The 22986-nt window shown below is 57.5% G+C and overlaps 10 protein-coding genes across 10 annotated transcripts; 5 read left to right on the top strand and 5 right to left on the bottom strand.

The window, feature by feature from the left end:
• Positions 1 to 156: 156 nt before the first annotated feature.
• BCV69DRAFT_279968 (cryptochrome) lies at positions 157 to 3292 on the bottom strand. The gene is made up of 3 exons (XM_025491437.1): positions 2691 to 3292; positions 1343 to 2572; positions 157 to 1268 (listed from the first exon to the last, which is right to left on the bottom strand). Exons 1-3 carry the CDS (start codon positions 3038 to 3040, stop codon positions 326 to 328), a joined length of 2523 nt encoding a protein of 840 aa, XP_025351228.1. The 5' UTR covers positions 3041 to 3292; the 3' UTR covers positions 157 to 325.
• A 1734-nt stretch (positions 3293 to 5026) lies between these two features.
• BCV69DRAFT_19183 (hypothetical protein) lies at positions 5027 to 7740 on the top strand. The gene has a single exon (XM_025489623.1). It carries the CDS (start codon positions 5118 to 5120, stop codon positions 7689 to 7691), a length of 2574 nt encoding a protein of 857 aa, XP_025351227.1. The 5' UTR covers positions 5027 to 5117; the 3' UTR covers positions 7692 to 7740.
• An 890-nt stretch (positions 7741 to 8630) lies between these two features.
• On the top strand, positions 8631 to 9848 carry BCV69DRAFT_233323 (acid protease; the record flags this gene model as incomplete). Its single annotated transcript, XM_025489859.1, has 2 exons — positions 8631 to 9172; positions 9239 to 9848. Coding segments are annotated over 2 exons (1152 nt in total), but the record flags the coding sequence as incomplete, so codon positions are not given.
• A 586-nt stretch (positions 9849 to 10434) lies between these two features.
• On the top strand, positions 10435 to 12429 carry BCV69DRAFT_296365 (hypothetical protein; the record flags this gene model as incomplete). Its single annotated transcript, XM_025494002.1, has 1 exon — positions 10435 to 12429. One exon carries the CDS (start codon positions 10435 to 10437, stop codon positions 12427 to 12429), a length of 1995 nt encoding a protein of 664 aa, XP_025351225.1.
• Positions 12430 to 12516: 87 nt separating this feature from the next.
• BCV69DRAFT_309912 (putative DNA-directed RNA polymerase II 14.5 kDa polypeptide) lies at positions 12517 to 13338 on the bottom strand (the record flags this gene model as incomplete). Its single annotated transcript, XM_025494753.1, has 5 exons — positions 13247 to 13338; positions 12993 to 13122; positions 12804 to 12892; positions 12674 to 12727; positions 12517 to 12577 (listed from the first exon to the last, which is right to left on the bottom strand). Exons 1-5 carry the CDS (start codon positions 13312 to 13314, stop codon positions 12517 to 12519), a joined length of 402 nt encoding a protein of 133 aa, XP_025351224.1. The 5' UTR covers positions 13315 to 13338.
• Positions 13339 to 13563: 225 nt separating this feature from the next.
• Positions 13564 to 16004, top strand: BCV69DRAFT_279964 (hypothetical protein). The gene has a single exon (XM_025491436.1). It carries the CDS (start codon positions 13691 to 13693, stop codon positions 15845 to 15847), a length of 2157 nt encoding a protein of 718 aa, XP_025351223.1. The 5' UTR covers positions 13564 to 13690; the 3' UTR covers positions 15848 to 16004.
• Positions 15975 to 17842, bottom strand: BCV69DRAFT_265510 (hypothetical protein). Its single transcript, XM_025490786.1, has 3 exons — positions 17648 to 17842; positions 17515 to 17570; positions 15975 to 17433 (listed from the first exon to the last, which is right to left on the bottom strand). The coding sequence occupies exons 1-3, from the start codon at positions 17770 to 17772 to the stop codon at positions 16121 to 16123; spliced, it is 1494 nt and encodes a 497-aa protein (XP_025351222.1). The 5' UTR covers positions 17773 to 17842; the 3' UTR covers positions 15975 to 16120.
• On the top strand, positions 17613 to 19218 carry BCV69DRAFT_18926 (MED6-domain-containing protein). Its single transcript, XM_025489604.1, has 3 exons — positions 17613 to 18534; positions 18618 to 18700; positions 18783 to 19218. Exons 1-3 carry the CDS (start codon positions 18084 to 18086, stop codon positions 19089 to 19091), a joined length of 843 nt encoding a protein of 280 aa, XP_025351221.1. The 5' UTR covers positions 17613 to 18083; the 3' UTR covers positions 19092 to 19218.
• On the bottom strand, positions 19072 to 22011 carry BCV69DRAFT_279962 (hypothetical protein). Its single transcript, XM_025491435.1, has one exon. The coding sequence runs from the start codon at positions 21568 to 21570 to the stop codon at positions 19345 to 19347; it is 2226 nt and encodes a 741-aa protein (XP_025351220.1). The 5' UTR covers positions 21571 to 22011; the 3' UTR covers positions 19072 to 19344.
• BCV69DRAFT_18928 (hypothetical protein) lies at positions 21663 to 22414 on the bottom strand. Its single transcript, XM_025489605.1, has one exon. The coding sequence runs from the start codon at positions 22213 to 22215 to the stop codon at positions 21754 to 21756; it is 462 nt and encodes a 153-aa protein (XP_025351219.1). The 5' UTR covers positions 22216 to 22414; the 3' UTR covers positions 21663 to 21753.
• Positions 22415 to 22986: the final 572 nt, after the last annotated feature.

The raw sequence follows: 22986 nt of genomic DNA, 5'->3' as shown, positions 1-22986 counted from the left end.
AACGGAACGCGACGCGGGCAGGATGGCTTCTACAATAGACGAATAGCCGGTGGGGAGGATGTCCCTGAGGTGACAAGCGCAGTCCACCTACCTCCGCGAAACGATATTGTCGGCATCATGGTAGCTCTGGTTGGGTCTTCATGGGACAGAAGGCATGCTTGGTGTGTACACTGTGTACAATGCGAGACTGACAATGACTTGGCAATTGAAAGTGCTGAGCAATAGCATGCGGCAGTGAAAAAATTGACATGAGGCATATGTATGTAGGAAACACCGGACACCCCTCCTTCATCCCGTATATCCGTCCCGCAGCAGTCCTTCCACCTCAGCCACCCTTGCGCCAAGACGTGGCCTCCTCGGCCTTGCTCCGTGCTCGACCAGCATAGCCCGACTCGCGTCCGCTTCCTTCTCCGGAGCTGTACGTCGTGCTACTGTTGCCGTCTCTAGGACGTCCTCCGCCCATGCGGTGGGGCGAATTCGACCCTGTCCCTCTGAAGGGTGCGACGAGACGGTCGAGAGTTCCGCGTTGTGTGGTCTTCTGACTATTGTCGTTGCTGTTGCCGTTGCCAGATACATTGCCACTGGCGTTGCTGTTGCTGTTGCTGTTGCGCCAAGCTGCGCCAGAAGCAGGAGGTCGGGAAGCATTCGGACCTTCGCTACTGCTAGTACTTCCACTGCCCCCACCGGTGCTGCTTCCACCACTACCTCTTCTTTCGATGGGCGTCGCAGATTTGTTCACTGCAGGAGCTCCGCGAGATGGGTGGAGGGGTGGTCCACTGCGATAAGCCGATCTGACTGGAGGCGCCGAACGGGAAGCGAGGGTGTAGTCACCACGAGGGGGTCCGTCGAAAGCATCTCTATCTCTATTAGATGTAGTATTCCTCTTACCCCGACCGATCTTGCCATCTTTGATCTTCTCCTGCGGATTGCCGTGCATTCGAGAGCCTTCACCTGCCCTTCGGTCGTAGTGCTTACTCCAGCCTTCGTCCTCCGTAAGAGGACGAGCAGGATACGACTCCATTGTCACTGCTGTCTCTGAAGTTTTCAGAGCATAGCGGCGCCGCTCATCGGCGTCGAGCAACCAAGGTGTGTGAACCAAGTCGGTGGGCAAGCCTCGCAGCGATGGGAGCCACGTTTTGACATACTCGCCATGGCTATCATAGTCTTTGGCCTGCTTGATGATGTTGAAGCGACGGCTAGCTCGGGGATCATTGCCGACTCCAGAGACATACTGCCAGTTGCCCAAGTTGACAGAGCTTGCAGCGGAGCTGAGGTGGGAACAAGCACGGAAATGCGTGAGCGGATTGCTTTTCGACTACTTCGACTGTACTTTCTTACTCACTCGATCAGGTAGCTCTCGAACAACTCTGCGCCCACCCGCCAATCATAGGTCAGATCATGAGCCAGATAGCTGGCTAGATTCTGGCGCCCTCTGTTGCTGAGGAAGCCCGTCTCACGAAGCTCCCGAATGTTGGCGTCGATGAACGGGATTCCCGTTCTGCCCTCTAGCAGACGCGTCATCTCGTGGGACGGAGGTGCGGTGGCAGGGTCGTACTCTTTCCAATAGCCGTTCAATTTCTTGTTGGCCTGTGGCGGGTCGGTGGCCAATTCGAAACCGCCCATGTGGTACAACAGATCGCCGAACTTTTCGGAGACGAAGTGGAAGTAGTCACGCCACAGCATCTCGAATTTGACCCAATAGATGTTCTGATCCTCACCAAAGATCGACTCGTGATGCCCGAGTACTTCCCAGATCTGCCTTGCGCTGATGCTGCCGTAAGCTAGAAAGGGGGACATCTTGGTGCTGTAGCCATGCCCAAGGAGATTGTTGCGTGTCTGCTTGTATCGAGCGACAGGAGGCGGATCATCCTTGCCCCAACTAGAACTCTGAGCCGACTTGCCCCGAACGAAGTACCAATCGAGACGGTCGAGGGCAGACGACTCGCCTCCACGGAAGGGAAAGGCAGAGGCATGGTGGCGGCGCTGTATCAGCTCGCTGCCCTCGAGGGTCGGTGGAAAATTGGGATCTTTCAGAGGCAGCAGAAGATAGCCGAGAATCTCATAGAAGGAGACCTGTCCAGGTACGATGCTTGCGTTCTCGAGGGTACGGGTTGAGAGGCCATCCACGTCAACCTCGTAAGAGACATCGAGCGAGTAATCTGATGTCTGAGGCAGCTGGGTCGGGAAAGGCTTGAACTTTTCCGGGCTGGTGTACATGGGTCGAACCATGTTCTCACCCAGAACTTCGACCTTCTTTCTAAAAGGCGTGAATACGTCCGGGGTGTCCTGAATGTCGAATGGCAGGTCCTCGGGATGAATCAAGGTTTTGCCAAAGACATAGTGCAGTGGAGTGTTCAATGCTTTGACGCGCTCCTCTACGACTCTCTGAATCCTCCTCTCGTCAGACGTGAATTCCTTCTCCATCCAAACAGCTTCGACCTCGGTCCCTTCGTCCTGGAAAGCCTTGATTAGGTTTGCGACTACGTCCTCGACGATGCCAAAGCGGACGCAGAGGTCGCTGCCACGCTCTCGTAGGCGACTCCGAAGGTCATAGACAGACTCGGCGGCAAAACTGGTGGCGGGCGTCGGGTATCAATGTGATGAGTCAGTACAGAAGGTCGTGGGACGGGCAGCCAACTCTTCCGGGAGTCTCAGGAGAGGCTCCCAGCCTCCAAGTCTTCGTGACTTACCGTGTGCGAAAGGCTCCGGTCTTCCAGAAGCCATATACCTTTGTCCTTGCCTCTGGACCCTTGCGCTGGTAGTCGGGGAGTCCAGAAAGTTCGTACTCGCGCTCGTCAAAGACAAAGACGGGCAAGAGGTGGGTGGCTTTGGACGACAGATCCGAGGGTCGTGGAGCGTGAGGACTACGGTAGCCGCCCTTCTGCAGAGCGTCCAAGTGAGCAAAGTGCCACAAGGGGTTGTCAGCGATCCTGAGATCTAGATGCAGAAGACATATCAACACCGAGTTGCCTGAAGAGGATGGGGATTTGCTAGAAGAGGCGGCATGACCAACGAGTGGCTGACTCTGCGCCGGAGGCATTGTCGCGTGCGTGTACGTCCCCTAAGGTAAGCGATATGAGTATGCTGAAGCTGCCGAGCGCCTAATAGGGCGACACTGTGCGTGTATGCTGAAAGGAGCTTGCACGCGGATGAGCCAGCAGAGTACCCCAAAGTTCCTCCCAGATGATCTCGGTCGGGTGAGGTGGGCACACTCAGTGGCGTGTGTGCTGCTTAGGTGGAGTGGAGGGGAGTGGAAGAGACGGGGAGAAATGCCAATGGCACCCGTAGGGAGTGACAGTGTGCGTCCAAAGGGGAAAGAAAGAAGAGTAATGAGACAACGCAGCTTCTGAAAGAATAGGAGAAGGGATAGAAGCAAGGAATGGTCTACTGGACGAAGCTGGTCATCTCCAGCATTTGCTCCCGAGGCCAGGCTGCTGCCGCCCATGCGACTCGGTTGCCTCCGATTCCTGGAGATCGATCGCCCACGAAATCGCGCAGGCGCAGGCAGGGTCTCACGCTTCTCCAACTCTTTCCGTTCCGGCGGCAAGCGCACCCCCGGCCACCCAGCTCCCCAGGCCCACCCGCGCCCTCAGCACGCACTGAGCTTCCAGGATCCTCGAATGTCTTCTTCCTCGTCAGAATGAGTCGTGCTCTATCACATCACATCGGCTCTCCTTCCAAGTGTCCCTTCGCCCTTGCTTCACAGTCCTGCCATACATTGCGCTATCCTGCCGATGTTTTGTCGCCGCGGCAGAGATCGAGGCGCGGTCTGTACGCGATGCCCTGCATGATCGATCTTCAGGGCGAAAAATAGAGCTCACCTCGCCTCGGCTTTGCTCACACGCACCGGTACACGGTCACCACGCGGACCATGCGACAACCACAGAAGGCCCACCTCGTCTTCTACTTGCCGTCCCCACACTTTGTCCTGTGCAGGGGCTGCTCGGTGCCGAGCATGTGTATCTATCTCTTTGAACAGGGCCACGTGTTTGGATGAGATCACCCCAGACACCGCGTAGGCCCCTCACTCGATCGTGTGCATTATGTTCAACCGAATATGTCATCACTCCATGGGTACGCACTGACGCAGGAAGGGGCCACTGGGGCCCGCATCTCACGTCAGCTGGTCGAAGTTGCCTCCGCCTCTTTGCGGCTCTAGCCTCCGCCGAATTGTGTGGTAAGCTCGGCCGGTATCTTGCGAAAAGAGGCCAGCAATTCTCCTTTCGGACATTACGTCGCACTCACAGTGCGAACCATGAGTGATCCACCGGCGCTGATGGCATTCATACGCCGCGGCGATTTGTCTTGGACAAGGTAAATTGGTCACAAGTGCATGGCGGACCACCTCGGGGTCTCCGATGTGATTTGCGTACGCAGGACGTAGCTCCCATGCGGAGAGACAAGTGGCTCGAGATGCCCGCAAGCAGGGCATCTGCCGTGGGATGCGGAGTATACTGTGGCGCCGCTGCCACGGGTTTGACCGTCAGCCTCGGCATAGTCATGTCCCACTGTTGTGAACCATCTCATCATTACGAGACACACATGCCCACCGCTGCATTTATTGGTTCGGTGCCGTCTTCAGCATCCACAGGCGCCATTGCCGCGAGGCTTGAGATTCGGTATCCGCCAGGGCAGATTGAGGCGCCGCTGCCCAGGCACACCAGGGGTACGGCCGTGGTGCTGCAGGCTCCGCCGAGTCGACGCGGCGGAGTAACAAAGCTCCGATCCCGAGCTTATCCACAAGGATTCGTCGCATCCGGTCATCCTTCGTCTTCATCAACAGCATTGACTGTCGCTGAAGGCCATGATATCCGCCCTTTCCGGCCTGGGCAGCGAGATATGGGCACCGTGTGGGCACCGTATAAAGCTCTTTGCAGGTGTACGACGATCAACAGGTATCGGCCCCCACTAATTTATTACACGCGTCTCTACTAATCCCTCACGGCCTTTCTCGCGATTCCCTCAGAAGCTAGCACCTTCCCCACGCTCATTTATTCGACTACTCTCTCCTCTTGCAGCTGCGTCCTAGACGGCGACCTGGACTGAGCAACTGCTAGCTGCTGGTCCCACACTTCGAAAGATCTCTCAGCTCATCCTGCTCATCAAGCTTCCCGGCGATGGCTCACCGAGACTCTATTCCGCCTCCTCTCGTGCGCAATGGCTCTTCCCCAATGCTGGGAACGAGCAACGCTGCTCGCTCTATGCCTAAAAATGGCAGCACTTCCCGAAGTCGAGGCTTGACGGTTGGCCCTTCTGCTATGCCTTCCTCGCCGCTGGCTTCTTCCTCTTTTTCAGCCTCTTCGGCCTCAAGTGGCTCAAGCACACCGCCAATGGCCTCTCGACGTATGTCTGTGTCTACACAGAGTCCTCTTCTCCGGGCGCAGGCCGCCCAAGCTTCGCCTGTGAAGTCGCGTCTGCGAGGACTATCGATTTCCTCGCACTCTCCACGTTCTGGAAGGGGCTTGATGGTATTGGAGGGCCCTGAAGAACCTCTAGAGGACTTCTCCGATTTTTCCTTCGGAGAGGCGCCCCTGTCAAATACCAAGCCCTCGATGGCAGCGACAAAACCCTCGACGCAAAGCTCTGCGATCTCTTGGTGGGGCCAAAGTGACTTGACTGTTCCAGAGCAATCGTCATATAGCTATGGTGGCCTCGAGGAGCCCCTCGGCAGCCCTGAGGCTCCCGTCGTCGACCCGCTATCGCCATCATCCCTCAAATCATTCTTCAACCTACCATCCCCACCTCCGACTATGTCTTCGGTGGCGCCTGATATGGCTCCCGACTCAGTAGTCGTGCGTTCGCCCCAATCTATCACCGATGGGGAGTTGCCAGAACTCATGGCAGATGTTGATCACTCTGTTACATCCTTATTGGAGAGCGATGACTTGCCTGACGACGTTGAAGACCTCCGAGACCTGGTCAAGGACCTACGAGCTGCCCTCTCATCTCAAAGCGTCCGTTCGACGACGCTCTCCAGCTCGCTGCAGGATTTGGCGCAACGGTCAGCAGCGTGGAAGCATGCTCTAGAGGTGGCTCAAGACATCAGAGTGCCAGCTATGGAGGCCCAAGTCCGACAGCTCAACGAAGAGAAGGCCAGACTCGAAGCACGTCTGCAGACTGCTGGACCCAAAGTGCAAGAGAGCCGACGCGCTTTCTCCCTGTCTGAAGTTGGGCCGGCGCACGATGTCCCCTTGAGTAACCTGTCAAGTCAGTCGTCGACCCCTGAGCCTCTCTCGGTCGAAGCCAACGGTGCAAGCGCAAACACTGCGATCTCCCCCGGACCCAAGGGTCCCCGTCTCTCACAGATCATGCAGGACGAGCTGCCGGCCAGCAATTTGCCCGTCCCTCCGGCCAGACGCAATAGTCTCTTCTCCCTTCCCGGTTCTCGGGCCTTCAGCTGGTCGTCTGCTCCTACTGCTCGCTCTTCCGTCGTCAGCACGAGCGGGATCAGCCCTCGCGAATCCGTCGCTGAGTCCAACGCGGACTCGACTGCAGAAATCTCCAATGCGAATATTTCGACTGCCGATGCTGCAACCGCAGCTGAGATGGCACTGATGCGCTCGGAGATGCAGCGCCTTCGTGCCAAGCTTGAGGAAGCAACAGAAGCTCGCAAGGCGAGCGACGACTGCCTCAAGGCTCTGAAGGAGTTCATAGGAGAAGGTGCCCCAGGTGTGCGTTCTCGAGCAAGCTCCAGAGGCTCGCTCACCGGCATCAAATTGCCGCCGTTGCCTACGGCCGACGAGGAAGACGAAGAAGAGGAAATTGCGACAGCGAAGAAGGCTAGCACTACCGACGCGTCCGCAGCGGTTCCTTCTTCGTCTGAAGCAGCACCAGAATCTGAGACTCTCGTCTCTTCCCTGACCAGCGTGCGATCTTCTTTGGGATCTCTGTTCGCTCGCTCGCCAAGTATCAGCCTTGGAAGCGGCCAATCTCTCTTGGGTCGAGCGAGCTCTCTCACGTTGGCGGCTTCGCCATTGGGTAAGACGGCCTCGACGGCCGCCGACAGCCAGGATGAAGAGCAGGGCGCGGGCAACAACGAAGTGCACGAAGTCTCGCCTGCGCCGGTAGCGCCGGTAGCGCCGAAAGAAGAGGAGAGCACTCCCACGCCACTCACAACAGCATCTTCAACATCGACAACCTCAGCAACACCCGCGAGCGCAGTCGCACCTACTTTAAACCGTCTCGGTGGCTGGTTCAAGAGGCCTTCCATCTGGGAAGCACCTCCCACTCTGCCGTCACTCCCTGGCACTGCTGCCGAGGCTCTCAGTGAGACTCCAGCCCAAGCGACAGAGGCATCCACTGCCAGTCAAAACCCTGATCAAGCTCAAGTTGCGGTCGCTGCTACCAGTCCAGAAGTAGCTAGGGCCGTCACTGACGTGACCGAGGCTGTAGTAGAAGTCGTTGCCCCAGCCCCGATGGTGCCGCAAAAGCCTGCGGAATCTCGGGTTGAGCCAGCTCCAGTGGCTGTAGCTCCTATTACTGCTGCAGAAGTCGTGGAGATTGTCTCACCGACGTCTCCTAAACTTGTGACACCTCCGATGGAGGTACGCAGCCCTACTTCTGTTCCGGCCTTGCCCCGAAAGAATTTGGCAGCACGGGCCAGAACACGCTCGCAAGTCGTGAAGCCTGCCGAGAGCAGTCTCGACGCTGCGAAGGAAGCACCTCTGGTGACGGTACCCCTGGATGGGTAGTCGTCGGAGGCTCTCCCACTATGCGCCTTGCGCAGACACTGACTCGTAATCAATTGTACCTAGCCTCAGCAATTTTCCTGTAATCAGTCCATCGCACGTCACTCATCCATCCTATCTTTCGGCACTTCTGCACCGATGCACACTCTTTTGACAATGACTACATAATTTCTGCGATCTTGCGTATAAGCCTGTGTGAACGTGACGGCCTCCACAGAAGATGGTCAGGGTCCGAGGACGTGAGCGAAAGTGCGTCTGCGTGGGCATTGCCGCGTGGTGCCTGGGAGAGGGCTGCTTCTGTGTGCCTGTCAGCTGTCGTCTGTCAACCGACGACGACGCGTGCGTGGCAGTGCGGCTGCCGGGCGGGCGGGCCGATGGGCGTGGAAGCTGGGCCGGGGCCTGGCCTGGTGCCGAGGCACAGCGGAAAGGGTCAGGCCTCGGGGAATGATGCCGCCGCCGCATCGGCACCACGCGCCTTGGCATCCCGCCCCCGCCCAGGGTTTCTCCTCTCCACAGCCAAACGTCATCGTCCTTGTCCCTTTGCAGCACGCCTCCTCCTTTCTCTCCATACTGATCCATACAGATTGCTTCACTTGCCTCTTCTAGCATCCTTCCTCTCATCCTTCGACTCGTATCCTCAACTTCTTTACTCATCCCCCCCATTGCTTGCGGTGGGGCTCTTTCCTCATTTTCTCTGCAAATACCTTGGTCAATCGAGTGTCTACATAGTCCTCTCCACTGCGTTGCATCAGCATGTCGTCGCCACCAAGAGTCATCTTCACGCTCCTGGCATTCTGCATCGCCTCGCTGGCTCTCGTACCTTCCTCAGAGGGCAGAGCCGTGGGTCGTTCTTCCACTTTGACGCCAGCATCATCGTCCTCATCCTTTGAAAAGCGTACACAAGAGCCCCGCTCCTTCCCAATCTACAAGAAGCGCAACGAGCGCACAGGTGACGAGTTGCTCGCCTGGGCGAACCAGCATAGATCCAATCTTCTTGCCAAGCATGACCGCAGCGGTCTCAGTCGTCGCCAGGACGGTCATGCCAAGCGGGCCGAAGGGTCCTCCTCTCTGACCAATTACGAGGACGACAGCACCTGGTATACCACCGTGCAAGTCGGAACTCCAGCCGCCGACTACTCCCTCGTGCTCGACACTGGGTCCAGCGATGTGTGGATTTCCTCGTCTAGCTACACCCCCGCGGACTCGTCGACCTTTGTCAACAAATCGAGCGCCTTCGACATCAGTTATGGTAGTGGCGACGTCGCAGGCTACGTTGCCAGCGAGACCTTCACCATCGCGCAGCACACAATCACAGGACAGACGTTTGCCGTTGCAACATCCGTAGGCTCAGGGCTGCTTGATGGTACCACCGACGGAATTGTCGGTCTGGGTTTCTCCTCGCTCAGCGTCGATGGAGCTCAGCCAATTTGGCAGTCGGCAGGTGAGACTGAATTCTCCTTCTACCTTGAAGAAGACTCTTCAACGTCCTCGACAACCGGAGGCAGTAGCGGTGGAGGTGGTCAGGGCAACCCCGGTGTCCCCGGTCGCAGGAAGCGTGCAACCAGTGAGACTGCCCCTGGTGGGATCTTCACGCTCGGAGGCGCAAACACCTCCCTGTACACCGGCGACATCAATTGGCTCACCGTCACCGAGGAAGCCTACTGGACTGTTCAGCTCGGCGGCATCTCTGTGCAGGGTTACTCTGCAGGTATTGGTAGCCTGGATGCTGCCGCCATTGACACAGGTACAACGCTCCTCGGCGGGCCGGACACAGTCATTGCCGCTCTTTACGACCAGATCCCGGACAGTGAAGCTCTCTCTTCCGCAGAGGGCTACTACAGCTACCCATGCGATACCAACATCAATGCCACAATCACCTTTGGAAACCAGCAGTATGCACTCAGCAGCGCAGACTTCGAGGTCAGCGAAATTTCAAGTGGCGTCTGCCTCGGCGCTTTCTTCTCCGTCGGTTCGGTGACATCGAGGAGTAGCCTGAATTGGATTGTCGGTGACGTCTTCCTCAAGGGAGTCTACTCCATCTTCTCTGCTGGTTCGACCGCACGAGTCGGCTTTGCATCCCTGGCCTCGGGCCTGAACAACGGTAGCTCTAGTACCACGGTCGCTCAATCTCAAGGCACCAGTGGCGCTGTCGGTACCTCCGTGTCTCTGCACACTCTAGCTGCACTGGTTCTCGTCGCCCTGGCAACCATTGCCTCTCTGTAGAACAGCTCTCGTAGTAGATCTAGCTCCCTCCGCTGGAGCTCGGACGCTGCCTATTTTCCCCCTTCCCCACAGTAGCATCCCTCATCTCCGTATTTGCCCCCGATTTTGGAAAGCATAGGACCACATTGACTCAGCATATCTTCCACTCCTCCACACAAACACACTGTACACTCCAATCTACACATCCTGTAAATATCAGCTTTGTCTCAATCACATTGCCTTTCTTTCCCTTCTGCCTTGGCCATTTATTCGTCTGAGCTCCTTGGCCCCGCTTTGGCGCCTCCACACGACTCGGTTGCTCGCTTTTAGTCTCTCCGAATCCCAATGATGAAGCCTTTCCGGCGGCAGCGACTAGTGGCGACAATCGCTTCCTCCTATGCTCGTCAACCATTTCAACTTACTCGCAGGCAATCGTTGGCTCCTTGCCTCTACATTGGTGATCTGCGCTTCTGCTTGTCTGGCCGGCCGAAGCTAGCGCCGAGAGAGCGGGATAGGCAGCTTGCTGCGCCGAGCGGCAGGAAGCATGACAGACGGCAACAACGCCTCTTCCACGTCGAATCTCAGTACTTTGCCTGTCGCTCTCTCCACCGCTTCTACCTCTTCTTCGTCGTCTTCTCGACCGCAAGCACCTCCTCTGTCACAGGCGAGTCCACTCAGCGCCTCGATCCCATCGCTGCGTCGCAGAGCTGAAGAAGCTGGAGCAGCGAAGGCTGCGACGTCGAGCTCGGTGAATGAGCGTCTGGCGCGAGCGAGACAGCAGGCCGCTCGCAGGCCGGTGAGACTTGTCGAAGACGAAGTCGAGGACAATGTAGCTCTGCAGGCGTGTGGAGTTGCTGGGAGTTCCTCTTCTTCCGCTCGATCTCGGCCTAGGGCCAGAGGCACCTCTACGAACACACCTGCCGCATCAGCTTCGGCTCGAGCAGGTCTAGCATACCTAGCTGCGTCTGCCCTCCGCACGCAGGAGCTCGAAGAGGCGAGGAGGAACACGGCGTTGCGTAGACAGCTGGCGGGACCTGTGCCTCCCAGGAGCTGGAAGGGCGAGTTCCTTGCCGGTGGTGCTGTAGCGCGGGCGAATGGAACTGGGGGTAGCTCGATGGGAGGGAATAAGCAAGGGGTGCGGCGGACAGGGACGCAGGTTTCGTTGGCTACAAGCGAGGAGGAGACCGAAGAGCAACTCATAGAAAGAGCACAACAGCGTCATCTACAAGTACAGCCCTGGTCCGTCTTTCATCCTCTCCTCCCTCCATGTCCCACCTACGGCTCAGCTCAGCGCGCCACGAGTACACTCCGGGACATCTGTCTTTCTCTCATCTTCGAGGTACTCGCCACACACACTTGCTCTTCGGGTCTGCTAGACCAGACAACTCGGCTGGAAATTGAGGAGGATGCTCCGTGGTTGCCGGGACATCTCAAGGAGAGGATCGTGGCGCTGGCTGCGAGGAGTGGGGCGAGGTGCGCAATGAATGATGAGGCGTTTGAGAGGCTGTACTTCTCGCCGTTGGTGTGGGAGGAGGAGGAAGAGGAGGAGGAGGCAGCAGACGAGCACGAGCACGAGGAGACGTCAGAGGCGAAGATGCAGCCAGAGGCGGTCTCAGACTCTGATGGAGGTGATTTGGACGATTGGGAGCGAGGTAGTGACGAAGTTGCTCAGCCTTCAACCGCCCTCACTCAAGGTACACCGCCACATTGCTGGCCGTCCATGGACCTGTCGTATGCCCAGCTGCGACCGTCGACCATGCGGAAGCTTCTGCTTGGTCCTACGTCAGCGACTTCTCTTCCTACGTTGTCGAGCAACGTCACGCTGCGTTACCTCTCCCTTGCAGGCCAGACTTCAGCCGGCTCTCCAAATCTCCTGGCAAAGTCGACTTTCAAGCTCCTCGCATCTTCCCTCCCGAATCTCGAGCACCTCTGTCTAGCCGGGCAACATCTCTCCTTCACTTCTTCCCCTTCTTCTTCTTCTCCTTCTTCATCGAAAGGAAGACAGGACGACCTTGCTCCGCTCCCCTGGGCAAGTCTTTGGCGTGGCTGCCGCAAGCTACGTCTTCTCGACTTGAGCTACACCACGGGCCTCGGATCAGGTGCAGCTGCGCTGGTCAAGAGCACAGTGAGGGAGAATGGCGTGACGCTACCTCGGCTGGACTACTTGCTGCTCAAGGGGAGCGATGCAGAGTTTGCCTGGTTTGCTCGCGGTAGTGTTGAGAGTAGGAGCGGTGCGGACGATGCGAGGGGAGTGCCTCTGCCGCTCTTCCTTACAACGTCTCACGCGAGACATTGGGCTCGAGTACGAGAGAAGCAAAGAGGACGCGCTGCATCTGCTCTCGCTCACAATACCTCAGCGACGGGCGATGCCCCTGCTCGAGATGCTGCGCTAGACTCTATCATCATCTTCAGCGAGGAGGACATCAGGTCCTCAGGTGCTGCCTGTGCCAAGCAGCTCACGAGTCTCGCGCTCCTGATGGACACATTCCGTGGGCGAATGGGTGGCGGCAAGGAGAGGTGGTGCGAGATCTGGATCTAGACCCTCCAGACGATGCGTGTTCAGATGAGATGACTGTAATGGATAGAGGGCCCTATTGTACATTGTATTACTATCATTCACTCCTAATTAGCGCTCGCTGGAAGCTAGCTCGTCTCCGTAGCAGTGCTCGCAAGCCGTGCAGACGTAGCTGTAGATTTGAGGCAGGGGGAAGGAAGAGATGTATGAACAGCGGTCAGCTTCCGCTCTGACTCAACTTCTCAGACGGAAGGGGTCATAGACTCACAACAGGATCATCCGATTGTGGATCCTCTTCGACTGATCTTGGAAGTACACGGCTCTAGTGGGAAGCGGAAAGATTGCGAGTCAGCACAGAGGCTCAGACTCCCTCTCAACCTTGAACTTCCTCGACTTACTCTGGATGACCACAGGCTGGACACTCAGAGTCATGCTTCCGCGGCAGAGTAGGGTCTGTGGCGATACTGTCGATGACTCCCGATTGTTCCTGGGCGAAAGAGGAGTTGAAAGGAAAAGCATGGGTCAGGACCAGTCTAGCACTGTCTAGCCTGCTCTCCCTCTACCATCCTCTTTCCCCCTGCGCTCACCTTCGTGACACTCTTTAAGTCATTCTTGAAGACCATGTTGCTCCTGGCCTCCTCCTTGTGACTGCAATTCCTACACGAGTAGAGGAGCACATGATTCGAGCGATCCACCTCAGGATAGAGGAGGTTATTGCTGAGAGGGTAAGGGATTGCATATCGTGGAGGTCAGCAGGAGAACTCCTATAGTTTTCATCCTCGGGGTGGATCAGAGGAGGAAGATTCCATCTCTGGCGACCCACCGGTCGGTCGCTACTCACCACTCAGCGCAGAAGTGTAGACTCTGCTTGTCCTTCTCCCTCTGACTCTGAGGATCCAGCTGCGACATGACGGCCCGGATTCAACAGAGGCTCTTATCTAGCTGGTATGCAGACTCAAGTGAGGCCGAGTGCAACGAGACGGATTTGAGTAGACACAGTACAGCCAAGGACAGAATGGTAGGAAGGTGGTGGTAGCCTAGACTTGGTCGCCTGTATGAGGCGCGCAGGCGACGGAAAGGGCCTTTGCCCAGGTATTACGTAAGCCGTGTTGTAGACTGTGTGGACGGACCAACGCCTGAGCGATGCTACCGCTCCACCCTGTATCCACTTGCTACCACTCTCCTCTGCTTTGTCTTGACTGTCCTTTAGCCTGGCTTCTACCTCGCGATCATGACTCATATCACACACCGTTCATAACAGGCTAGCTCTCATAGCGCTCCGGTGATGGACAGCCTGGCTGCTGACCTGCGGGAAGCCGCCTCGGACCTGCTCGATGTTCCCGCAAACAGACAGGCGAGGACGCCTAAGAGGCAAACTCAGGTAAATGACAGACCTCAGCGGCTCTCTCCTACAGTCTCTGAGGCTACCGGACTGCCTTCTGCCAAAGAGTCTTCCAAGCTAGTGCTACTCGATGCCAATGGAGAGGAGTACAAAGATCGCCGGGAGGGAAGCCGGGCGGTCATTCCTGGCATTGAGGATAGCCCCCAACTCGAAGAGGCGAGGGCAGAGGTGAGCCAAGAAGTTGACAGTGGACCACCGTGGATGACATCTTCCTCAGATGGTCCTTCAGCTTCAGAGCGCTTTGCCTCCTTGCACTCAAGCACACCGCCGTTGCGACCTTCATCAGCAGGCGGAAGCCGAGAGGCGCTTCGGTCCCGCTCAAGAACCTCTGCTTCGGCCACCAAGAGTCAATCGAACCTTTTCCAACGGGCGACTGCCTCAACTCCCGGCGTTGGCAATTCGCGCTTGGACGTTTGGCTCAACGAAAAGGGCGAGAGAGTCGTCAACGGAAAGGTCGTCGGTAGGCTGACTCTAGCTGGCACTAAGACTGGCCGCTCGCGATGGGAGGGGGACTCGGGCAGTCAGGGTCTAGATCTCTCTCTTTCTGAAAGGGGTTCTTTGGATGTGCCATCTTGGGACAGCAACCGAGGCGGAGAGTCGCTCGAAGAGCCCAGCATTAGCACACCCCGTGGCCATACCATCGATCTTCCTATCTCGGACTTCGACCACTCCCGCCATGGCAGTCACACCAAGAGCATCACCCCCGAATTCTTTATGCAGAGCTTTCCAAATCTGTCGCCAGGTCAAACGGAGCCAGCAAAACCCGTGATGATCATCGATCGTAGCCGAGCAGACATGCCTACCTTCAGCAGCTCCGGTAGTGATGTCGTTGACAGCTTCCACGATGCCAACGAGGATGCCCAGAGCGACCTTGCCTCATTACCAGGATCTTTGGAGGATAGTCCAGCCTCACTACAAAGGGTGGCTCAGATATCGCCTGCTGATACATCAATGCTACGTATGCCCGGAATGTCTTTGGGCTACCGGCGAATGGGCGATCTTCGCAGTAACCTAGCACTCCTGCATCAAAACAAGAGCGCGGCGCCGCTAGAGCATGCTGGAGAAGACATGAGCGGCCCAGGCACCGACGGGTCTGGTCAACAGGTCCCCGAGGATGGGCGAATCCTATCGCCGCCTACGGCAGAGTCTCCTAGTGTGGCTACAGAGCCAGGGCCGCTGACATTCGATGCTACGACGCAAGGTATAGCCTGGGAGCCCTGGGAGAGGACAGCTGGTCCGCTGTCCCCCAGCAGGACGAGGACCTCAGCTTCTCTGACCGGAGATAGACCACTGTTGGAGCGAGCCGCGTCGCTCTTCTCGACTCAGCTGGTCACGCCCCCGGCTGAGCGAGAAGAAGGTGGAACAAGTCCAGAACCAAGCCGGTATCCCTTCGCTAGTCTGGACGAACCATCGCCCTGGGCAGAAGCACATCGCAATGATTCTCCCCAGGCACTGGTATCCTCCACAACGGCCGCGGAAGATCCGCAGAGCGGAGACGATGGTGATGCGGCTTCCCTCTACTCACTACCAGCCTCAAGCATCACGGGATCTAATTCAGATGCAGCCTCCCGTCGCCCCTCTCTCCGGCGACGTACCTCTTCCAACGCCTCTGTCCTTTCCACGCACGACTCATCAGCCTCACCTTCCTCCTCACCTCGCAGACCAAGACGTCCCCGCTCCATGTCCAGCGAGACCTTCACACGGGACGTCGTAGTTCGCGCCTGGACCGAAGTGGGCTCCCGCACGCGTGGATACGTCACCTTCGAGGTGGTCCTCCTGACTGCGCAGAGCGGACTGACCATCAGGGCGCATCGTCGATACAGCTCTTTTGTCGCCTTGCGTCGCCAGCTCGCAGTCGAGGCGCCGGCATTTGCAGAACAGCTGCCGGCGCTACCTCCAAAGGATCTGATTCACAAGTTTTCGCCAAAGCATTTGGAGGTTAGGAGAAAGGCACTCAGCACGTGGTTGCAGCTGGTACTGCTGGACCCGCGATGGGGTGGGAGGAAGGCTGCGAGGGAGTGGCTTGTGGGAGCGGAATGAGGGTAGCGGAAGCAGGCAAGCAAAAGGAGGAGAAAGGAACACACACAAAGGGGATGTACTATAGGACGCCGAGGGTTTGGAGCGGATGCCGATTGGACGACACTCCGTGCTCTGTCTCTAGAAGAACGGGCCTGAATCGAACGATTTCTTGCACGATGCTGTGACATTGACATCTCGACGCGAAGATACACCACATTCCCCCCTTTCCTCCTCCGTGACTGCCCTTCGCCTTGCCTTTCAGTCCACTGTTTCAACTTCACTACTCCACGCCCCTCATCGCGAGCTCATAACCACCTTCAGCATCTCCGCACCGACCTTGTTCGCCTCTTCGAATCGTGGCTCAAAGAAGCGCGCCGTGTCTTTGAATCGCCATTCGTAGTGTTCAAAGTTGCCCGCATTGACCGCCTCTGCCCATCCTCTAGCCGCAACAACGAACTCGGTATCGTCCCCACGGAAAGTAGGATCTTCGACGGCTGCGCGGATCGAGGCTCGTAGACGGGCTGGAGAGCGAAAAAGGTACTCGCATACGCCGATCCAGATGCGGAAGATGGGCGTGGCTGCTAGCTCTAGGTGCGCGTAGGGATCGATTCCTAAGTGGTGCCAGCAGTCGACTATTGCCAGGAGGGAGAGGTGCGAGTTGGGAGGACGGACAGGTGGTGAGGATGAGTCTGTGGTCTGCTGCTCAGTCGTGCCCGCTGCTGGCTGATCTGTGCTGCTGCCATCGGTAGGTGGAGGAGGGGCTACCTTGCGGGCGGCCTGATGGAACTGTGCTAGCATTGCGTCGCTCATCAAGATCGGTCTCTGCTGCCGTGTGGAGGATGACGTGGTTGTGCCAGTAGTAGCTGATGTGTTGGCATCTTTACCCTCTCCAGCAGCGGCAGGTTGCTCATCGTCCTGCCAGCCAAAGACCTTGCGCCTCGCCTCGAACACCCTCCGCAGCATCTCATCGTGCCTGTCCGCGATCATCAACTTGAAGAGATCGCTGACACTCTTGGCGTATTGCGTCACCTGTATCCGCGCCGAGGGGTTGAGAATGGCAAGCCCGGCGTAGACATGCCACTTTGCAGAGAGGATGCGGATCATGATGTTGATCTTGACCGTCTCGATGGGTCCAGCCCACCTATCGGTCTCCCACGGGTAATCACCGCTACACCGCCATGCAGCTCCCATGGCGAGAAAAGCTGCATGAGTCACGGCTTGAGTATTGGCAGTGACGACATCGTGCTCTTGGTAGCTGAGGAGGACGATGCGTGACCCAAAAGCAGCCATGATTCTTTCCATCAACCTCATCTTCTCGTCTGGCGCTCGATGCTGGATAAGCACTAGAGGCTGGCCGGTAGGGTCGACCTTGGGTCCGTGAAGGGAGTGACATGAGATGATGTACGAGTCTGCAGGCAGATGAGCTTCAAAAGCTCTTTGCTCTGGTGCCTTGACAGACGTTTGCCCAGAGACGATGGCTCCCATCTTTGTCGAGGGCCCGTATTGGGCCACGACATTGTAGATGAGAGCAGCCTCGACCGAGTAAATGATCAGGTCGCTCCGCCGTGAGACCAGATGACCATCTTTGTATACATTGATGCTCGTGCCTGAGATAGGGGAAGAAGAGAATGGCTCATAGTGAGCAGTAGCAGACAGGAAGGGACAGCTCTTCCTTGCCCTGAACCAACCTTTGTATTCCTCCTGCAGCGATTCGTACTTTTCCGGTCTATCACAAACATTGACTCTGTAGTAGCACATGAAAGGAAAGGCATATTCATCAGCAACTGTCCATACTGAAAGCTCTTTGTCTCTCCTACTCACATCCAACCGGCTGCGTTGATCTTTGCAGCATATAGTCTGCCCATGTCTCCAATTCCGATGATGCCCACCTCGATCTTGTCATCTCCTTCGAGGCGATGGCGGCCGCTGCCACCTGCTAGCGTCATCAAAAACTGATGGTGAGATGTACAGACTGTCTGACGAATCTCAAGAGACGAGCTGAGTGCGCTACCAGGAAGGAAGTCTCTTGGTACGAGTGTGAGTAGCGTCCAGTCACAAGTCCCACTTCCGGTGGCGGAGTCTGAATCCCACAGGAAGCGGAAGCAAGACGGAGGTCAAGGTCTGCTGCACCTCAAGCTACCAGCCGTACTCACCACTCACGACGACGAAGGCGGAGGAAGACAGAGGAGTCATGGTCACAGCTCCATCATTGTCACATCACACATAGCATCGCTCGACGTCTTCATACCGCCTCACCATGGCTGCTGCAGTGGACGACGCAGGTGGTGTCGACCCCAACACGCCGCTCCCCACGCCCACCCGCTCCACGCTTCTCTCAACCTACTGGCGCGACCCCGAGTACCTCGCCTATGTTCCCCTCAACCCAACGACTGCCCTCGACTACTTCTCCCGCTCTACCTTCTTCGACCCCGCCTCCACAAACGAGATGCTACGGATGCAGAACATCGCCAATCCAGAGGCCATGGCAGGCGCCATGGGCCGCACAGCTCGGCAGCAAGAGGAAGAGTTGAGCAGGTTCGTGGGCATCGAGTTTGTCCTGGTGCACGCTAAGCAGAACAAGGGCAAAGAAGCTGCGGGAACACAAGGTCAGCAGGCACAGAATGTCGTTCCGCCGGGCCAAGGACAGCAGCTGGCGGATGAGACGTTGTTTGTGATACAGAAGAGGAGACGCGAGAGCCCTGCAAAGAGTGAGTGACACTGCGAGGAAAGCGGGAGGTCAAGATGGCAAGATGACAATTGCTGAACCCTGCATGTCTTGTTCTTCTATCAGCTCATGTGCTAGAGACGTACTATATCCTGAACGGAAACATTCACATGGCTCCGGACCTGGAGACCGTGCTCAACAATCGAATGGTACGTACCCTACCTTCCTTCAACCAGCTAGTCGACCCCTCCTGCTAACATCCTCGCCGCCTGGGCCGCATTCCCTTTCTAGACCACGGCCCTTCACTCGCTCCGAAGCGCTCTGAGCCTCGCCCGAGATGCGTCCGGCCGGCCTATCCTGCCACCTTCGGCCTCTGCAAAGAGCAACGGTGCCAACAAGCGCAAGGGAGCTCCAACGAGCAGCAGCGACGGCGTCAGAGCTGCTGGAAATGCTTCGACGAATGTGGGCGCAGCTATTGGGACAGAGGGAGGGCCTACGTTAGGTGCGGAGGCTACTGCTCTATCTGCTCGACACGGTGAGCCTGGCGTCGCTGGGCTTGCAGTCGAGGAGGGGGAGGATGCCGAGATGGTCGACGAGTGAGTTTCGAAGTACACTCTTTGAGCAAGATCGAACTTCAGTCATATCTTTCCAATCATGTAAATGGTATTTATGCAACGACGGCAATGGTGCGAGAGGTGGCTAGATGAAAGGATTAAGCTGCATGACAATGATTCTCCTTGGTATGGGTATAGAGTACAGACGTACGAAGTGCTGGATGACGTGCGAGTAACAAGGGCAAAGGGGCTGGAAAAAGTTTCAAAGGCGAAAAAAAGGAAATGTGAAGTAGGAGACTCTAGCAGAGGAGACCGCTGATGTCCATCTTCCTACCAGATGCCTTCTCCTCAGGGGCTTCCTCGCGTTTGTGCTCAGGTGCCGAGATGGCCCGCTTCTCGGACTGCAAGAGGGGAGGAGAATTTTCGATGCCCGGAGCAGAAGCAGAAGTAGCAGGTGCGGTATGGGGTGGCGAGCGCGGTGGGCAAGCCCTCGAGTAGGCTCGAGGTCGCGTAGAGCTGTCTGCACTCTCGAAGCCGAGACCAACGACGACGGTGGGTACTCCGCCGGAGATTGTGTCACCTCGTGGGCGTAGGACAGAGGGAAGCTGCATCGTCTTGGGGTGCACCGGGTCGGACACGATGGACGCCGTCGAGGTCTGGTGACGCACGGCCTGGGGCCTCTTGGCAGCCGAGTTGTGGTCGGTGTTGAGGGAAGATCGTCGGTGTGCACTAGCGGTAGGCGCAGGCTGGAGAGCCACGTTAGGAGGACCTCCCTCGAGCACTTTCGCGCTTTGAGGAGCAGGGGAGGGGAAGTACTCGTCGCCGGAAAATCCATTGGGACTTCTTGAAGGCAAGGGAGAAGTGTCGGCTCCACCTGGAGTCAGCAGTAGCGATCGAGAGGTGGTCGAGGAAGGATCGATGGTCCACCAGCCTCCCTTGCCCCTAGCAGCCTGGGAGTGAGCTGGATCACTAGAAGCACAGCTGTCGTAGATGTCCTGTGCGGTCCTGGCAACCTTGACGAAGGTCCTGTTCAGACTGAGATTGTGGCGCACGGTGTTCTGCCAGCCCTGAGAGTCGGGGCCATCCATGGAGTAGAGCTCTGGGTAGGCATTGGAGATCCAAGTGTAGATCTCACGCAATGTCATACGGCTCTCTGGACTCGAAGTGATGGCCTGTGCAATGAGAGAAGAGTAGCTGTAAGGCGGGCGACGGCGACGGCGGGTTTGGCTGAAGCGTTCTAGAGGTGGAGCAGCAGTAGGCTCCGACTGCGCCTGGGGATGGGAAGCGCCCCACGCCTGTGAGTGAGTGGGTGGTGAGAGACCAGGCTGCTGGTAGGATGTGGGACGACGGCCATGTTCAATTTGCAGGTGATGCTGATGTTGTTGCTGCTGGTCATGAAGAGATAGTTGTAGAGAATTGTTGTATGCGTGAGGAGAGTCGTTTCCACCGTATCTGGCGCCGGCGCTCAACATTCGACCGTCTTGTCCGCCGTGAAGCTGACCTTGAGGGTACATTGGAGACGGGTACACCGGGCTGGCATGGTGCTCTGCCGACCAAGGTGTGATGGGACTGAAGAGAAGAGGAGAAGGAGGGTAGGCGGGGGAATGGTAGCCGGCATGCTGATACTCGCCAGGGGCGGCACGGCCGCCAAGCCTTCGCTGTTGCTCCAGCGATTCCATGCTGGCCCGCTGCGTCAGCCTCGGTGCAGTCCGCGAAGCGCCCTGAGATTGAGGTGCCGAGCGGTGAGGACCTGCGGAGCCTCCTGCTCCCTGCTCAGCCAGCGTACTCGCTCTACGACGGAGAATGGCCGAGGGGGTATTATCACTGTAAGGCTGGCGGGGAGGCGAGGGACGAGTGGAGTAGTGAGGATGGCTACCCGCCGAGTGTGGAGGTGCATTGGCATCTTCGAGACCGATATGTGCGGGCCATGTCGGTGAAGGAGTCACGGCACCGCTCGTGCGAGCGCCGTAGGGATGATGTCTTCCAGAAACGGGTGCCATGACGCTGGGTATGCCCAACGGTGACACAAGAGAGCGAGGGCTCCGCTTGGTGTCCAGCGGCTTCGGAGGAGGGGCGCGGCTGGTCCAGCGATTGGTCCACGTGGGTGAGGGAACTCCCATAGGCATTCGTGGATGACCACTGTGAGACTTGTAAGGCGCGCCGGAATGACCATCCTCGTCGGTGTCCATGGTCTCGATGACTTCATCTGAGCTGGCGGAACCTCTTTGCCGGGACAGGGCGGCGCTTTGAGCAGCAGAGAAAGAGGTGTCATTGGCTTGTGTTGGGACATCATCTGAGGATGCCAAGGAGGCTGGGGAACCAGTGGGACTACGGCTGGGACCGCTGAGGGAAGAGATGGGAGGCAGTGTCTGACCAGCAGAAGCAGTACTGTGATGCGACTGAGTGAGCTGCTGAAGAGCATCCCGTGGAGAATGCGGCTGCAGCTGCTTGACGCTATAGGAGTGCAGACGGTGTGGACCGTCCATGGTACCGAGGGCCGGCAGGATCGGAACTCCAGAGCTCATGGTGAGAGAGCGATGCGAGCGCTTGGTATCTCAGAGGACCTGAGGTGAAAGCAGCTTGCTGTTGCACGATGAGCCAATGGGAAGACGAGCTGTGCAGCGAGAGGGGGATGTCAATGATGGAAGGGAGGAAAGATGGGTGTACCAGGTAGCTGGAAGAGGAGGACGAAGAGTGAGACTGAGGTGCTACTTCGGTCGGCCTATGGAAAAGGATGCCAACGGTGAAGCTGTGAGGGTGTGGATCGTAATGAAGGGGCGTTCGTAAGTCGACCTTGGAGAGCGGGCCGCCAATGTCAACAAGCAAAAGCGCCAGTGGGTTGCTGCAGGTCGAGGCGAGCGGTCTATGAACGGTGGTGGGAGGATGCGGCGAGGACAACACACAGAACAATGGTCCGGTCTAAGGGAATCAGGCGGCAGGCTCCAGAGGGACAATGTATGTTCGCTCCAGAGCCAGATTGCTCCAGAGGCAGAGTGTTCCAGAACCCTGTATTGATGAGTGTTTGGGCAGTGGAGTTTGGGTGCAGCAAAGTAATGTGGCTGAGCCAAGGGGGCGTTGGCTGCACGCTCTGCTGATCCGGGAGGAGAAGGGGTTCCCTTATGCGTACAGGCCTTGATGGGCGGAGATTGCTCTCCGTGTCTGACTTGCATGTCCTGGTCTTCTGGCAGCGGGGCCCTTGCCGAGACGTCTGCTCGCCTCCGAGGTGCACCACGACGCGCGCCGCGAGGAGCCAGGAAAAAAACTCCGTGAACTATAATCGTCCGACAGCACTTCGGCAGTCAATGGCCCGTTGCTCCGTGGAATGTCCGACCAGGCATGTCGACAGCACTCAATCTCCGCCCTTGCATCTGGAATCCCCCTTGCCCCTCAAAGCGGGGCCACGGCTGAGGTCAGCCCAGACAGCTTACCTGCCCCCCTCAGACATCCGATCTCCCCCTCTGCCACAGCTCTCAGGCCGCAAACAGCCGAGGAGCAGAGTCTCCAAGCCATCTCATTCAGATCTCGTATGATACATCTTGTCTCTCCCTTTAGGCAGTGTGCGAGCTTATGCAAACCCTCATCGCGTCAACAACTCCGATGGCACCAGGGACAATGGAGGCTGCAGGCGCGACAATGACCTCTTTGTGTCCCACGCACACTTGTGTCCCACGCATGTCCAGCTCCCCTCCTCGCTACCAAACGCTGCCCGGAGTCAGCAGCAGCCAAGCATTGGCAAAGCAATGGCGTCGACCCTTGTTTCAGATCTCGCTTCTAGCACGTCGCGACTTTTCGGTGAGCTGGCGTCCTGAACTTGCTCAACCCTTTACGGCCTGAACATACCGATGTTTCCTCTCGCCCGAAATCGCAGCTGGAGAGCAATCTGCGGAGTTGCTGCTTCTTGGGTCGACTCGCGGGGTGAGGAAGACGCGTGTGGCCGTGCA

The sequence above is a fragment of the Pseudomicrostroma glucosiphilum genome (assembly GCF_003144135.1).
Source record: "Pseudomicrostroma glucosiphilum strain MCA 4718 unplaced genomic scaffold BCV69scaffold_1, whole genome shotgun sequence".
Classification (NCBI taxonomy): Eukaryota; Fungi; Basidiomycota; class Exobasidiomycetes; order Microstromatales; family Microstromataceae; genus Microstroma; species Microstroma glucosiphilum.
This window is presented reverse-complemented; position numbering and strand designations above follow the sequence as displayed.

Coding starts and splice junctions, on each gene's coding strand:
- BCV69DRAFT_18928 (XM_025489605.1), bottom strand. CDS start 22,215: ATGCAAGTCAGACACGGAGAGCAATCTCCGCCCATCAAGGCCTGTACG.
- BCV69DRAFT_265510 (XM_025490786.1), bottom strand. CDS start 17,772: ATGACGCTAGCAGGTGGCAGCGGCCGCCATCGCCTCGAAGGAGATGAC. Junction 17,571..17,647: donor ATCAACGCAGCCGGTTGGAT/GTGAGTAGGAGA, acceptor GTGCTACTACAG/AGTCAATGTTTGTGATAGAC. Junction 17,434..17,514: donor GCTGCAGGAGGAATACAAAG/GTTGGTTCAGGG, acceptor CCCCTATCTCAG/GCACGAGCATCAATGTATAC.
- BCV69DRAFT_18926 (XM_025489604.1), top strand. CDS start 18,084: ATGGCTGCTGCAGTGGACGACGCAGGTGGTGTCGACCCCAACACGCCG. Junction 18,535..18,617: donor ACGCGAGAGCCCTGCAAAGA/GTGAGTGACACT, acceptor TTCTTCTATCAG/CTCATGTGCTAGAGACGTAC. Junction 18,701..18,782: donor CCGTGCTCAACAATCGAATG/GTACGTACCCTA, acceptor TTCCCTTTCTAG/ACCACGGCCCTTCACTCGCT.
- BCV69DRAFT_19183 (XM_025489623.1), top strand. CDS start 5,118: ATGGCTCACCGAGACTCTATTCCGCCTCCTCTCGTGCGCAATGGCTCT.
- BCV69DRAFT_279962 (XM_025491435.1), bottom strand. CDS start 21,570: ATGAGCTCTGGAGTTCCGATCCTGCCGGCCCTCGGTACCATGGACGGT.
- BCV69DRAFT_279968 (XM_025491437.1), bottom strand. CDS start 3,040: ATGCCTCCGGCGCAGAGTCAGCCACTCGTTGGTCATGCCGCCTCTTCT. Junction 2,573..2,690: donor ACCGGAGCCTTTCGCACACG/GTAAGTCACGAA, acceptor GCCCGCCACCAG/TTTTGCCGCCGAGTCTGTCT. Junction 1,269..1,342: donor TTCGAGAGCTACCTGATCGA/GTGAGTAAGAAA, acceptor TTCCCACCTCAG/CTCCGCTGCAAGCTCTGTCA.
- BCV69DRAFT_279964 (XM_025491436.1), top strand. CDS start 13,691: ATGGACAGCCTGGCTGCTGACCTGCGGGAAGCCGCCTCGGACCTGCTC.